Source organism: Calliphora vicina, chromosome 3, assembly GCF_958450345.1.
Source record: "Calliphora vicina chromosome 3, idCalVici1.1, whole genome shotgun sequence".
In the NCBI taxonomy this organism is placed as follows: domain Eukaryota; kingdom Metazoa; phylum Arthropoda; class Insecta; order Diptera; family Calliphoridae; genus Calliphora; species Calliphora vicina.
Genome location: NC_088782.1, coordinates 57,399,190 through 57,415,299, shown reverse-complemented (window position 1 = coordinate 57,415,299; position 16,110 = coordinate 57,399,190). Strand labels below are relative to the sequence as shown.

At 31.2% G+C, this 16,110-nt stretch overlaps 1 protein-coding gene across 1 annotated transcript; it reads left to right on the top strand.

Moving 5' to 3' along the window:
- On the top strand, window positions 1–4,085 carry LOC135955479 (mucin-2-like). The gene is made up of 2 exons (XM_065505829.1): window positions 1–10; window positions 73–4,085. Exons 1-2 carry the CDS (start codon window positions 1–3, stop codon window positions 4,083–4,085), a joined length of 4,023 nt encoding a protein of 1,340 aa, XP_065361901.1.
- The last annotated feature ends 12,025 nt before the right edge of the window (window positions 4,086–16,110 follow it).

Genomic DNA, 16,110 nt, shown 5'->3' with positions numbered 1-16,110 from the left:
ATGCTGTTAAGTAAGTGAATTGAAGAGTTTAATATACAAATAATTTTAACTAATAATTTGTTTAATTTAAAGTTGTACGAATTAGTGCTGTATTGTGTTTAGTGGTGGCAGCAGTTGAAGCTTTAACTGTAACACAACTCTGCAAAAGTAGAAATATCGGCTATAAATTGCAAGATCCTGAAGATTGCCACAGTTTCTATGTGTGTCTGGGAAGTTGGGGAGAATTTAATGGGAATTGTGCTGCAGGCTATCGCTTCAATGAAACTCAACAGAAATGCATAAAAGGCAAATGTCCACCATGTCCCTGTTTAACGAATGCTTATGACAATAGTGTGGAAACAACAGGATATATTCCGGCTGTGCCAGTACTATTTCTACCACACACCAGTAACAATACACAACCAGCAGTGGCGGTATTATCTGAGGCTGCATTAAGAGAGATTTCTTTGAAATTCAATAATGAAAGTTTAATACCAACCTTTAATATAATATCTCTGGCAATCTCTTCATCTTCATCACCATTAAATAATTCGTCAAATTCCGCTGAGTTGCAAAGTGGATATTTTGCTCAGAATCAGACATTGTTTAGTTCAAGCGGACATTTATTAGATGATCTGAAGGCGAAAAATTCCACAAAGCTTAATAATTCCATTTTGAATTCCACTGCATCATCAGAAGTGAATGTTGTTAACACAACTGCCAAGTTATTAAGAGGCAGAGTCACTAATTTTGATGCTTATAATTTAACAGCATTATTGATGGGAGACTTAAACCAACAACTGTTATTTTCAACATCTACTAAATCTTCCGAAAATGCAAGTACACCGGCATCATTCACTGAATTATCAAAGACTACGGAATTACCAACTGAAACCACTACAGAAACAACAACATCATCAGCTATAGAAACATCCTCTGAATCTGCAACACAAACACCAAGTATAACTGATTCGACTACACTAACGACAGACTCAGAATCGCCAGCTGAACCTACCACCCAAACGACAGAATCATCATCAAGCACTCCAGGACCATCCCCAACTACAGTTTCATCCGCTTCTGCCACAGACTTGCCAGCTGAACCTACTACCCAAATGACAGAATCATCAACTGACACCACTACAGAAACGACAACATCTTCAGCAATAGAAACATCCACTCAATCTATCACAAATCCAAACACTCCAGGAGCTTCCCAAACTACCGTTTCAGCCGATTCTATCACAGATTCGCCAGCTGAACCTAATACCCAAGCGACAGAATCATCAACTGACACCACTACAGAAACGACAACAACTTCAGCAATAGAAACAACCTCTCAATCAATTGCAAATTCAAGCACTCCAGGATCTTCCACAACTACAGTTTCATACGATTCTGCCACAGACTCGCCAGCTGAACCTAATACCCAAACGACAGAATCATCTACAGAAACGACAACATCTTCAGCAATAGAAACATCCACTCAATCTATCACAAATTCAAGCACTCCCGAACCTTCCAACACTACAGTTTCAGCAGATTCTGCCACAGATTCGCCAGCTGAACCTACTACCCAAACGGCAGAATCATCAACTGAAACGACAACATCTTCAGTAATGGAAACATTCACTCAATCTATCCCAAATTCAAGCACTCCAGGATCATCCCCAACTACAGTTTCATCCGCTTCTGCCACAGACTCGACAGCTGAACCTACTACCCAAACGACAGAATCATCAACTGATACTATTACTGAAACGACAACAACTTCAGCAATAGCAACATCCACTCAATCTATCCTAAATTCAAGCACTCCAGGATCTTCCACAACTACAGTTTCAGCCGATTCTGCCACAGATTCGCCTACTGAATCTACTACCCAAACGACAGAATCATCAACCGAAACCAATACAGATACGACAACATCTTTAGCAATAGAAACATCCACTCAATCTATCGCAAATTCAAGCACTCCAGGATCTTCAACAACTACAGTTTCAGGCGATTCTGCAACAGATTCGCCAGCTAAACCAACTACTCAAACGACAGAATCATCAACTGATACTACAGAGACGACAACATCTTCAGGAATAGAAACACCAACTCAATCTATACCAAATTCAAGCACTCCAGGATCATCCACAACTACAGTTTCAGCCGATTCTGCCACAGATTCGCCAGCTGAACCTACTACTCAAACAACAGAATCATCAACTGATACAACTACTGAAACGACAACATCATCAGGAATAGAAACATCCACTCAATCTATCACAAATACAAGCACTCCAGGACCTTCCACAACTACAGTTTCAGGCGATTCTGCCACAGATTCGCCAGCTGAACCTACTACTCAAACAACAGAATCATCAACTGGTACTACTATAGAGACGACAACATCTTCAGGAATAGAAACATCCACTCAATCTATCACAAATTCAAGCACTCCAGGATCATCCACAACTACAGTTTCAGCCGATTCTGCCACAGATTCGCCAGCTGAACCTACTACTCAAACAACAGAATCATCAACTGATACAACTACTGAAACGACAACATCATCAGGAATAGAAACATCCACTCAATCTATCACAAATACAAGCACTCCAGGACCTTCCACAACTACAGTTTCAGGCGATTCTGCCACAGATTCGCCAGCTGAACCTACTACTCAAACAACAGAATCATCAACTGGTACTACTATAGAGACGACAACATCTTCAGGAATAGAAACACCAACTCAATCTATACCAAATTCAAGCACTCCAGGATCATCCACAACTACAGTTTCAGCCGATTCTGCCACAGACTCGCCAGCTGAACCTACTACTCAAACGACAGAATCATCAACTGATACTACAGAGATGACAACAACTTCAGGAATAGAAACATCCACTCAATCTATCGCCAATTCAAGCACTCCAGGATCATCCACAACTACAGTTTCAGGCGATTCTGCAACAGATTCGCCAGCTGAACCTACTACCCAAACGACAGAATCATCAACCGAAACCAATACATATACGACAACTTCTTCAGCAATAGAAACATCCACTCAATCTATCGCTAGTTCAAGCACTCCAGGATCTTCCACAACTACCGCTTCTGCCACAGACTCGCCAGCTGAACCTACTACCCAAACGACAGCATCATCAACTGATACCACAACAGAAGCGCCAACATCATCTCAAACGGCCACGAAAATACCAAATGAAACTACAACACAGCAACCAATAGAATCAACACGAAAAACCACAACTACACAAGACACGATTGCACCAACTACAGAAGCTACATTACCACCGAACATAGAACCTACTAATGCACCTTCGACAAAGCCTACGTCGCCACCATCAACTGAGCCCACACCCACACCAGAATCAACTACAGGAGCTACATCGGAATCAACGACAACAACAACAACAGCTACATCTACATCGGAACCAACGACAACAAAAGCTACATCAACCTCAACGCTACCAACAACTACCACCACAACAACTACATGTGCTACAAAACCAATAACTACAACCTGTAAACAATCCACTACAGCAGCAAATCAAATCATGCACCACAGCAACAATGAAAATGCCGGCTTAAATTCAATATGTGCTAATCATGAGGATGGTTATTTCGTTAAAGATCCCAGACAGTGTAATAAATATTATACCTGCTACAAACGTCAGGCCTATCCGCAACTTTGTCCTGGCCAATTCTTATTCGATGACAAATTGAAAATGTGCAATTATCCCGATGCAGTCGATTGCCAAGAATATTATAAAAAACCAATTACCAAAATTATGCCAGCTTCTTCTACTCATAGGCCCAAGCCTAAAAAGCCAACAACAATTTCAACGAATGTTTTACAGGATCAGAAGGCCACAACCAAGATAACGACTCTGAATTCATCGCTTAACCTTAAACCGGAAGACTGCAGTTACCTAAAGAGCGGTACTTTTGTGCGAGATAACAGAAACTGTAACAAATACTATGTTTGCTTGAACGGTTATGCTGTTGCTCTATATTGTCCGCGTGGCCAATATTTCGATATCCAGGGTCTGGTTTGTAATTTTAAGGCTTTGGTGAAAAATTGTTCTAATTGATTCAGAAATTTATAAATAAAGATGATATTGAAAAATGATATTTATTAGTTAAATTAATAACATTGTGTTACAAAAAATTTATTTTCAAAGACAACATAACATTAACCCTCTATTGCGGCAAGAGTGCCGCAATTATCTCAAAAAGTAATTATATATTTTTTTTTAAATTTAACTGTGACTTTAGTTACAGATTTGTTAACATTTTCCTCTAAGGTCGAAATTCATTTTAGTTTTTGTTCTCTCAGCTGTGAATGATGTCATAATTTTAGCACGAGAAATTTTCTGTCTCATTTTTTTTTTTAAATCCAAGTTTTACTAACTTTTAGTCGTCCAATCGAAATATTTTTTATTAGTACTTTTCAGAGACCGAAAATAACGGGTTCACTTTCATTTCAATGGTAAATTCTCATTCGCAGCCATTTAAAAATAAGTTTTTCTGATATATCACTGAGAGAGTGATTTATTCGAGAACATTTTAGGTTTGGGGTTGTGAGAAACAGAAAAGAAACAAACACAAATAATCTGGATGAGTGATTTATAATTTATTTTTTTCGTATAGGTCAGCTTGTGACTTTTATTTGCGAACATGAAAAATAAATCGCAAAAATGCATTTGATACAAATCAACGCTTAAATATATACAATTTATCACAAAATTAATAACAATTTAAATAAAAATTCTCATTTCTGTTACTCAGACTTCATTACTTCATACTTATCATATTATTTGTTAACAATTTTACTAATAATATGTTATTGTATGTAAATAAAAGAGAAAGTAACAGTTATTAAGAACAAGAAGAAATGAATTGTTTATCTCACACCAAACCATTAAAAAACAACAAAAACGAATAAAGGTCATACCAAACCATTTAAATAAAAATCATTTTATAACTGTTATTTTCAGTGATTTATTTGTATCACACAAATATAAATCACAATTTGGGTTTTTTGGTATATGGACGAGTTATTTTCGATCTCTGGTTCTTTTTAATTAGTTTTTCAATAAAATCGTATCATAATTATTGTTTTTTACACCTAAACCGGCAACAATGCCCTGAGGCTCTCTTCACCCTTTTGTACCTGGTTCCTAAACTTAATTTTAAAATTAGTTTCTGATGGCTGTTCTGAGTTTATTGGGTCATAATTACCCTAAAAAAATTTAGTCGAAAGTTTGCGGGTTAGAGAGTTAACAGTTCGGACACTGCTCATGAACTTGAGTTGAATTTGTTTGAATCAGTTTTTAGAATATTTATCTGTTTTAAACATGTAATGCACGCTTACATTAATCCAAAGTAATTGGGTATTTTCGTATACATTAAACGAATTGGACACGAAGTTAATCATCCAGATATCATTGACTACAAGATTATTCCATTGATTTCGGTAAAACTGCCCCAATAGAGGGCCCAGGCAACTAAAATCGTAAATATCCTCAAAAGTATTGATATCATTTGAAAGGTCTTGAATTGGCAATTATGATAGATATATGTACATAATTTCTTTTCGAAAAGCTTTCATTATGTCAGTAATCAGTTGATAACATAGGAAATGCTATACAAATTTAAAATTCAAACTTGACGGATGTTCAAGAGGATAAAGGAAAATTTGAACATTTTCTTTTAATGGTGCTTTTTTAATATATTAAATTAGTTAGCTTATATACATTAAAGTTGGCTAATATGCTTCTCAGTAACGAAATAATCAAGAACAGGGGGCTCAATAGTACTATGATTCAAAAAAGGTGAACTAACCCAAACTAAGAAGTACGTTTTCGTTCTTCAAAATGGTACTTTTTGAATTTTCTCTCGTATTGAACCTATAATCAGGAAATTACTTTGATTTAAAACTTGATGGGGGTTCAATTGTGGAAAATTGGTACTTATGTACATAATAGTTGGCTATAGTACTATTTCTTTATTGTAATAGTACTTTTGCAATATTTTATAATAATAAACCTAAAAATTAGACACACATGATTCTGAATGAGTTAGAATTCGCAAAAGGTGAAATATGAAATTTGGCATTCATGATACTGAGTGGGAATACAAAATGTGGTTCTTTATGGTAATTTTTTAATTCTAATAATACGTTTCGAATGAGCTAGAATCTACATTACAATGAACCAACAAACTTAAAACTAGAGACATTTTATACTGAATCATAATATTAATAGGCAAGTCGATTTCTTTAGACCCCTTTTACGCTCACATTATACCTTCAATTTGAGCAAAAAAAAAAAACATTTTAAAGGGATTTATTCACAGAAGTGCAGAATATATATTTTATTGAAATCGGTTCAGTTTTTTAGGAGTTATAAGCGTTTAAAGATGTTACTAACACATATGTAAAAACGTGTACATGTGAACCTTAAGCTAAAATGTAAACAAAGCAATGCGTGTTTGTCCAATTTGTTGTTGTAAATAAATAAGAGAAACAATTAAACAGTATTGATTTCGCTCTGTTTTAAGTGAGAGTTGTTATAGAAAACAAAGAAGAAGACTTTAGTAATTCAAAGTCACTTAAAAAACTATATTTTGAAGGTGTTTTTTGTTTGTTTTCTAACTCCCATATGCATAAACAATTTTTAAATTTATCAAAGGTTTATAAAACAAAATTTTCATTCAAAATGTGTTTTATAAACCTTTGACAAATTTAAAAACTGTTTATGCATATTGGGGTAAATACTTCATATTTAAACGTGAAGTTTAATAAAAAATGGGACGGATCGGAACAAATGGTGTCACTTCCCATACAAATTAAATAGTTATTTCTAAATATTTTGTGAACTATAATTGCAAGATTCTTCAAACTTAGTCTAAATGGCTCATTTATAATTTTGCATAGTATCGCTGAAATTGTTCGGGATTTGAATAGTGGGCGTGGCCCTATACAAAGTAAATAATTAATTTCGAATATCTGTAGAACTATAATTGTAAAAGTGTTTAAACTTTTTACGAATTAATTTCTTATAACTGTGCGGAGTTTAAAGCTTGATATGAGTTATTTTTTTACACAAGAGATTTAAAAATGGGTGGATCAGAACAGTGGAGTGGTATCTCCCATACCAAATTAGTTAGTTACATTTTGCATGTGTTACTTTCGTACCATTGTACGTAGTTAGGTTGTATCAGAAATCATTCATATTTTTTAATTTTACTAGGACAGGGGTAGCGAAGTGCACCGTGTTATGCTAGTTATTATTAATTCACAAAGGGAGGCTCAATAGTACTATTTCTTTCTTCTAATTGGGCTGGAGAAGCGCACCGGGTCAGCTAGTACTCCATACTTTTATTGGATATTTGAAAATAACTAAGTCTATTTTAAAAACACTTTGCATTCTTTTTTTAAATTAAATAAATAAACAGTCATTTGAATTTTAATTGTCAGAAAATACTTGGATGAATCTTTGGATGAAAAAGTTTGTTTTTCATTTCTAAATTTTTTATTTTTCTACTGAAAATAGATGAAAAGTAAAAACCGAAGAATAATTGTCGGTTTCGGTTTTAGGCATTGAAAAACCGCGGTTTCGGTTTCGATTAAAACCGATCACGAACCTCTAGTTTAAACCATTGGCATAAGAATCTGATGCCCTTATAAATGTTGAAAAATTTAAAAAAATCGATAAGAACTACATGCATGAAATCGAAAGACTGTTCGAAGGGTGCGCAGATAAATCTAAAATGTCGTCATAATTAGTCACCTCTACCTCTACCAATTCCGCTCTCGTCAGAAAATTCAATGACTTTCATGCTGAGATTTTAGAGATCACGTAAGCGGTATTGAAGTGGCAAAGTAACCAATTACAAAATAGTGGTGGGCTATATGAAATGTACAAGAATAAGTTGTGATGTTTTCCACGACGCACTGAAAGATACTACAGATTGTAATTGATATTTTCTGTTTCATTAAGAGAATGGAGCAGCATTTATATTTGACAATCTTATTTTCTGATCAATATTAATTACCGCAAATGTTAATCAAACATTTTTGGCATTGAAAAGAGCCAAAAATGGTCAAATGGTTAAACAAAATTTAATAAGCTAGAAAACCAAAATATTGCTCAAATAGTTTTGTGTGTTTAAAAATGCCCAAACTAGGTTGAAGCGATAAAATGTTTTGGATCAAAATATATGAAAAATTAACCACCTACGGTAGTTGGTCTAATTTTGGATCACTTTTTATCGGTATCTCACGTATTACTAGAGTAAAGTTGGCTTCCAAGTCATGAAAACTTAGCTTATCGACGAATACTTTTGATTTCATAAAAAATTCAGAGATGTGATATCACGCGGTATAGCCCCTTATAAATCTTATTTCTAAAATAAAATTCGACAATTATATATTTCATATCATTTAAAAAAATATATTGCTTATACTCCTGATACAAATGTATGTATGGAAATGAATGTCCGATTTATTTGATTTTTATTATTTACATGTACATTTTATTAATTTTGCATTGTATTTCATTATTAAAAAATAAATTATTCGAAATATTCTGGTTTTAAAAATATTCTGGTTTTGTAATATTCATTCTAAAAACAAATTGTTTTTGGTATATTTATAATATTTCAAAAGATTTTAATATTAATGATCAATTTGCTTTAAAAGAAACCAAAATCTAATATATTATTGGTTAAGATATTTTCGTTGTTAAAGGTCGATATGGTTGGGATTGCTCAACTACCCACACTTTCCTGCTACTTTTCAATAACACATGATATAATTCTCATCACAACTATGTATCTGCATTCAAATAAAACATTCAGTTATAAAAAAACATGCAAAATATCACGTTTTTAATACTGATTAATGATGCTGTTTTTAAAATCTTATACTTAATACTTTAGACAGTATATTTGAATGAATATACACATAAGGAATTGTTTGCAATAAATAATACTGCAAAGTAATACTTAAAAGTAATATAATAATATCAATATTTTCAAAAGAGAGAATAAATATGAAATAAAACTAACACTTTTATGCAGAAATTGATTGATTATTTATTTTGAACATATGTATACTACTTTTTGCTACCATTGTCCTTTAAAAGGTTTTTTTATTGTCTAGCTAATGCTTACATGTATGTAACCATTGTCCTTTATTTAGGACAAATAAGGTGTCTATATTCCCAACCAAATTAAAAGTTTATTTTGTTTGACGAGAACATTTCTCAAACTTTTTGTCCTGGGTTTAGTATTTTGTGAACTGTATCAAAGGATAAAATATTCCTTTTTTAAGGTTTTTATGATTTTTTGTTTTTGATATTTCCCTCAAAGGAAACATACCGGTTGAATTTAAATGGCTGCTTGAATCATTCTTCCTGTTTATAAATAAGTAGTTAATTAAGTATAAACTTCTAATTATCAACACGTTCTTATCTTTAATATTGTTTATAAGTATGACAACATTAACTGTTAAAGCTGCTAACACTAACATTAAAGCCTCTAAAAGCTCTAGGTGATCATTGTGGCAATGGAACATTCTAGTTTTGTCCGTTGATGCATCATGGCTACCTAAGTACAAATATGGTCCATTTGTTACAATAACAAAACACATGTAAAATTTACACTCAAAGTACACGCTTGTAAGCACATAAAATTTTGTGAAAATGAGCGAATTCACTTAATTGTGAATAAATTCGAAAAAAAATCCATAGATTTTTATGATCGATACTTTATTTTATTCCTATTACAGATGGCTTTGCGACTTTTTTAAAAGAAAAAAAAATTTGGTATTTTCATGTAAAAATATATTTTTTCTTCAATTTGTTATTATAACTCCGAAATTACTGAGCCGATTGAAACGCAATATATATCTGAAAATTTGTAAATAGCATGGGGAAAATGTTTTCAAAATTCAATCAATCGAAAGAAGAACATTAACTACTCAATTGTATGTATATCAAACAAAAAAGTAAAATTTTGTGAAAATAAGCTAATTCATTGATTTTTATGATCGATGTCACATTTGCGATAAAGCAATTAACCTGAATAATTTCTGACGTTTTCGATATTTCATGATTTTTTTAAAACTCACAAATTTTTATTTTTACCAGAGATCGAAAATAACTCGTCCATATACCAAAAAACCCAAATTGTGATTTATATTTTTGTGATAAAAATAAATCACTGAAAATAACAGTTATAAAATTATTTTTATTTAAATGGTTTGGTATGACTTTTATTAGTTTTTGTTGTTTTTTAATGGTTTGGTTTGAGATAAACAATTCATTTGTTCTTGTTTAATAACTTTCTCTTTTATTTACATACAATAACATATTATTAGTAATTTTTAACAAATTATGGAAAAAATATGATAAGCCTGAAGTAATGAAGTCTGAGTAACAGAAATGAGAATTTTTATTTAAATTGTTATTAATCTTTTGATAATTTTTATATATTTAAGCGTTGATTTGCATCAAATGCATTTTTGCGATTTATTTTTCATGTTCGCAAATAAAAGTCACAAGCAGACCTATACGAAAAAAATAAATTATAAATCATTCATCCAGAGTATTTGTGTTTGTTTCTTTTCTGTTTCTCTCAACCCCAAACCTAAAATGTTCTCGAATAAATCACTCTCTCAGTGATATATCACAAACAATTATTTTTAAATGGTTGCGAATGAGAATTTACCATTGAAAAGAAAGTGAACCCGTTATTTTCGGTCTCTGATTTTTACATAAAAAATATATATTTTGTTTCAATTTGTTATTATAACTCCGAAACTATTTATTCGATTAAAACGCATTATATAAACGAATTAAAGGTGATGTATATTTCAATTTGCCTAAGTTTATTTTAATAATATCGGACTTAACGTTTTTAAGTTATCATGCAGAAACATCTAAAAAAATTCACAATTTAACTTACTTATATTTAAAAAAAAACCTCTCAATAGAATTTAAAATTTGGACCATATTTGTACTACTGGAACCACAATACATCAAAATTGTGTAGTGGTTTAAAAAGCCTCTAATTTTTTTTCGATTTTGTTGAAAGAGAGTGACTATCTAAACTGTTGTGTAGATTTTAATAAATTAAGAGTTGTTACAAATGTTTTAACTACTGCTGGCTTTTATTTACAATTAAAAGAATCCGGATTATTTAAAGGAAATAAATCACCGTTTTTAAAAGGTAAAAGGTAAAATTTAAAAAAATCAAAATATTTGCGATCATTCCTGATATGACAATAAAAGCGCTTTTTAAAGATGTTCCACATGAAACTAAAATTTCATATGTTTCCTTTGCGAAAAATATTAAAAAATGCAGAAAAAAAACCATAAAAAGGTCCTTTTTATCCTGGGATTGTGCTCACCAAATATTGACAAACATTTTGAGAAACAGTAGCTTAGAAAGAATTAGACATTTATTTTAATTGGAAACATCCGCCACTCTTCATGGGACCATGCTAATGTGTCCCAAAAAAAATTTTGGAATTTCGGAACGCATACCCTCTACTTTTTTTATATATATAAAACTATAGTTAAATATGAAATTTTGTCTTTCTATCATGATTGCAGCCCGTGCCGACTTGCGATTTAGTTTGTGGTGCATTTACAAGGGGGAAAAAATGCAATTTTTTCAGTTTTGTAAAAATGTTGCCATTAAATAATTACTTTTGCAATTTAATTTAAAAGAATCGATATGTGTACGTAATTGTCATTCAAATAAGATATAAAAGATAAAAATTGGTTAAAAAATGTTAAAGTTATTAAAAAATCGCCAGGCCATTAACGTATCTCAGGCCCCTAGAACAAGAAACGTAGGAACAAAATAAACATATTTTAAGAAATATTACAATAAGAGCTAATTTTTACTTTAAATATATACATATTTACTTGTATATGAGTTTTTGTCTTCGTAGGATACTGTTAACCTATACGCAGGCATGACCAAAAAAAAATATTTTTTTTAACGGCAGTTTCAAAATTTCAATTCAAATTTTTAAAAATTTTGTTAAACAAATTTCAGAAGTTTTTGATTATCACTTGGGGATTTATTTTCAACATAATAGGGAATAAAAATGTGAAAAAATTATGTCAATACCTCCTATAGTTTTTCCGTACCTGCGATTTAAATTTTGCGATTTTCGAGAAAAACTAATTTTTTGGCCATATTTTGGCGAATGAGCCGAATTTCCTTACTGTTATGATTTTTAAGTAAAAGCTATTCAGAATATTATAGTCCATGTAATTTTAAATATAGTCTGAAAGTTTTATTAAAATCAGAAAACGCCAACCCTTAAATCGAGAAGGTCAAAGCTCAAATTTTTCAATATTTGGAATTTCTCAAGGAAAAATAGCGAAATGTTATATATTTTTGGTCCGATTTTGATGAAACTCAAGAAAAGTATAACATGATGTCTAGTATTTATAATAACAGCACAAAAATTAAAATTAACCCTTAATAGCACAAAAAAAAATTTTTTGGGACACTCTAATATGTATGTATGAACCAATATATCTCTCAAGTCGGTCAAGGGTTTTAAATATTCTTCACTATATTCATTTTATAAAATAACGCTTTTATTATCAATTAAGTATCTAGAAAATTAAATTTAGTTCTTTAAATTTATATCTTTTACAAACATTAACATTGTCATTAAATATCACCTATTGATGTCACACTTCCCATTGAAGTGTGAAATCAATGCCCACAACATTTATATTTATTTCCATTAACTTTTATTCATATAATTTGAACATGCTGCCAATAAATAAATAAAAAATGTATTTTCCAATTTATAACAATTTCATTAAATATTCAATATTGAACAAAAGGAAATACATATTATAGTAATTTTTATTCCGCAATAAAAGTGTAATAACTCAAAATTTACAATATAAAAATCACAATCCTTTATATGTAGTTTTCACCCTAATTATAGAAGGAGAAATATAAATTTACATGATAATTTACTAGAGTGAACTATTTTTTTGTAGTAGTTAGTTTAAAAATGTTACATTTTGAGTTATGTCCCTCTTTCCGAAAATTATCATAATATGGCATTTTTAATATGTCCCTACTGAATTATTAAAAACAAATAAAAGTAGTAAATAATTATTTTGGCAATAAGTACAAATAATAATAATAATTTCGTGTTTACAATATGTATTTGCTGTGCCATCTTTCTCTTTTTATTTATATATTTTTCAATGAATTTTAATTACGTCTGTCATTTCTTGAAGTATTCTTTTAATTTGCAATTCTTTCTGCATAAATATTGTTTCATTATTGAGTAATTATTTTGAAAAATCTTGAATGATTGATAATAAAAGCTAACAGGAATAAAAACAAAGAAGTCGAGTGGATTTTCTCATTGTTCTATGGGAAATTCTATAGTTTTAAATGTGAAACACATTATGACAAATACATTTGATATTTGTTTCATATTAAATACGTTTTGTGTTAGTACAGTCTGTCTTAACTTGATTTTTTAAACACGTTTTGCTTATGTTTTTAGTTATACAATATCGAAACTTTTTTTTTCATTTTTTAAAAATTCTTCAAAGTTTAATTTCCAAAGAAAAGGTAAAGAAAATATTAAGTAGCAAAACTAAAAATATATTTTGACGTATAATCTATTTATGTTTATTGTGATATTACTCATACGTCACCTGTTTAAAATGCTATTGCAGGAATTCAAAATGTGAGTCTAAGTGACGTATACGTAACATTATATTAGTTTCAAATTCCTTATACGCAACCAATATTCAATTAATAATTGTTTGGAGTATTGAATTGTAAATAAATTGGAAAATACTATTTGAATTTTTAGCACAATAAATGATTTACTTAAATCTTTATATAAGGTGAATAATTTCGAGTTATTTTTAAATAAAACAAAGAAAAAATCCAGAGTTGTGTTATCGCACGATCTAGAAACATTTTATTTTGGAAATGATGACTCGTGAAAGATTGGAGATATCTTAATAAAATTTCACGTAGACAGTGCTGAGGTATTTTCGAGTTTGTACATATATATAAAAGTAAATATATGGGCTAGTAGTTGGAAGGGCGTCCCTCTAAAAATTGCTCAACTCAGGCCTACAATATTTAAAAAAATCACTATATAATCACTATATAAATTTATCCACTTTTTCCGAAAATCCTTCCATTAAAAAATTTACAGTTGCTTCAGGATACCTTTCCTGTTCTTTAATTCTTTTTTGACAAGAAACCAATAAATTTCCACAGGCCGAAGTTCTGGATAGTTAGATGGATTTGTCTCCCATGGTATAAAATTTAATACCACTCAAGGGCCTCCTTTCCATAGTGGCATGATGCCTAATCTGGCCAGAAATATAAAGACTCTCTTTGTTGTTTTATGAAATGTAAAAGCCTCTTTTCTAGACACTCCGTAATATATATTTCCGTGTTTATCGTGCCTGATATCACTAATGATTGGTTTCTTTTGCCACAACTGCAAATGGCTGGACACACAAGAAATTTTTTTAGGGAATTTTGTTTTGTTTTTTGTCCGGTCTTGTTCTTGAACATTATTTTCTCCATCAGCCACATAAAAATATTAACCCGGAAGTTGTAAAAAGTCTGCCAGTGCATAAGTTTCATCATCCATAAAACAACAGGTGTATTTTAAAAAAAAAAAATTACCTACATTTTCTAGCTTGTTCTTCTATGTTCTTTACCGCATTGCGATCTGGACTTATACGACTTCAACCCTGCATAAACTTTAGCTCGGTGCACAAAAGAATCAGAGCATTTTACTGCTTTTCTGATACAAGTTTTCGGTGCTCTCCGAAAGAGTTGTTTTGCATTGCCAATATCTATTAGGCCTTTTTTCTTCCTTATACAGGTTTTCTTTCAGTCTTCCTTATTGTATTTAATGGCTTTTGAAATAGTGTGTAGTCTTTTACTACTTTTTTGAAGGGTCATATTGGAGTTTTTTTGAAAAGTTTTATTTATTTTTTACGTACTTTTTTTCGCTATCCATTTTAACTGAAAAAACAGTTGAAAATTAATGATTTAGAAAAGATAATATCTGACATATTTTTAAAAGCTAACGTTATTAAAAAAATAATAATTTGTTGGACCAAGGATAAGTTTCGGCTGGAATAATGTGTATGTATAAGCTTTTTCTGACTCACTCTTTATACGAAACAATACACATTCTGCACTAAAAATATTAAAAATTGTCCCATTCTACGAGCTCACGTAATTTCAAATCAACTCAACAACAAATCGCCAATTGTTTTTTAGTCTTTAAACTTTGACCCCTTTCACACTAGGCAATTTAGTTGCGCAAGTCTCTTGCCCAACAACAAAACAGCATGCAAAATTTTCTTCTCCTCAACCCGACATTACCTCTGGCATCAACAAGAGACTAGAGCAACTAAATTGCCTAGTGTGAAAGGGGTCTTTATACGATTCAATTTCTTATCGCTGCATGAAGTTTAACCAAAAATGGGACGGATTGGAAGAGGAAGTTTTAGAATAAATTTCCCAACAAATTCATTGATAGTTTTTTTTACATGTATTTTGACATATTTTTCAACTTGAAATCTAACAGAGTTCCGAACTTATGTTTTAAATTTTTAACTTTAATTTTACATACATACATACATACATAAGTATATATTAAAATAAATGTGTTTATGTTTACTTTTCTGTATGTTTGAAGTCGGTTGAAGACGGTTTAGCTTATAGTGCCTTCTAGGTACAAAGGAATAAAGACACTGCACAGTGTCAGAGTTTGTCATTTTAGGGGGACTAAAATCTGTATTTTGAAAACTATTAAAGGTAAAGCTACGATTTGCACAAGTTATTATCATGAAAATATGCATCTTTTTTAAAAAAATTGGGCGAAATCGGACAACTGGAACGACCACCGTCAGTTCCAGTAGATTGCTCAAAAAAAATTAAATTGTGAATTTTTTCCCCACTCATGAATTGTTCTATGTATTGTAGAAAGTCGTTGTGTAAAATATTAGGATGATAGGATAACGTTAACTGGTGGCGCAACGACGCAAAAGTTTTAGTTTGCATTTACAAGGG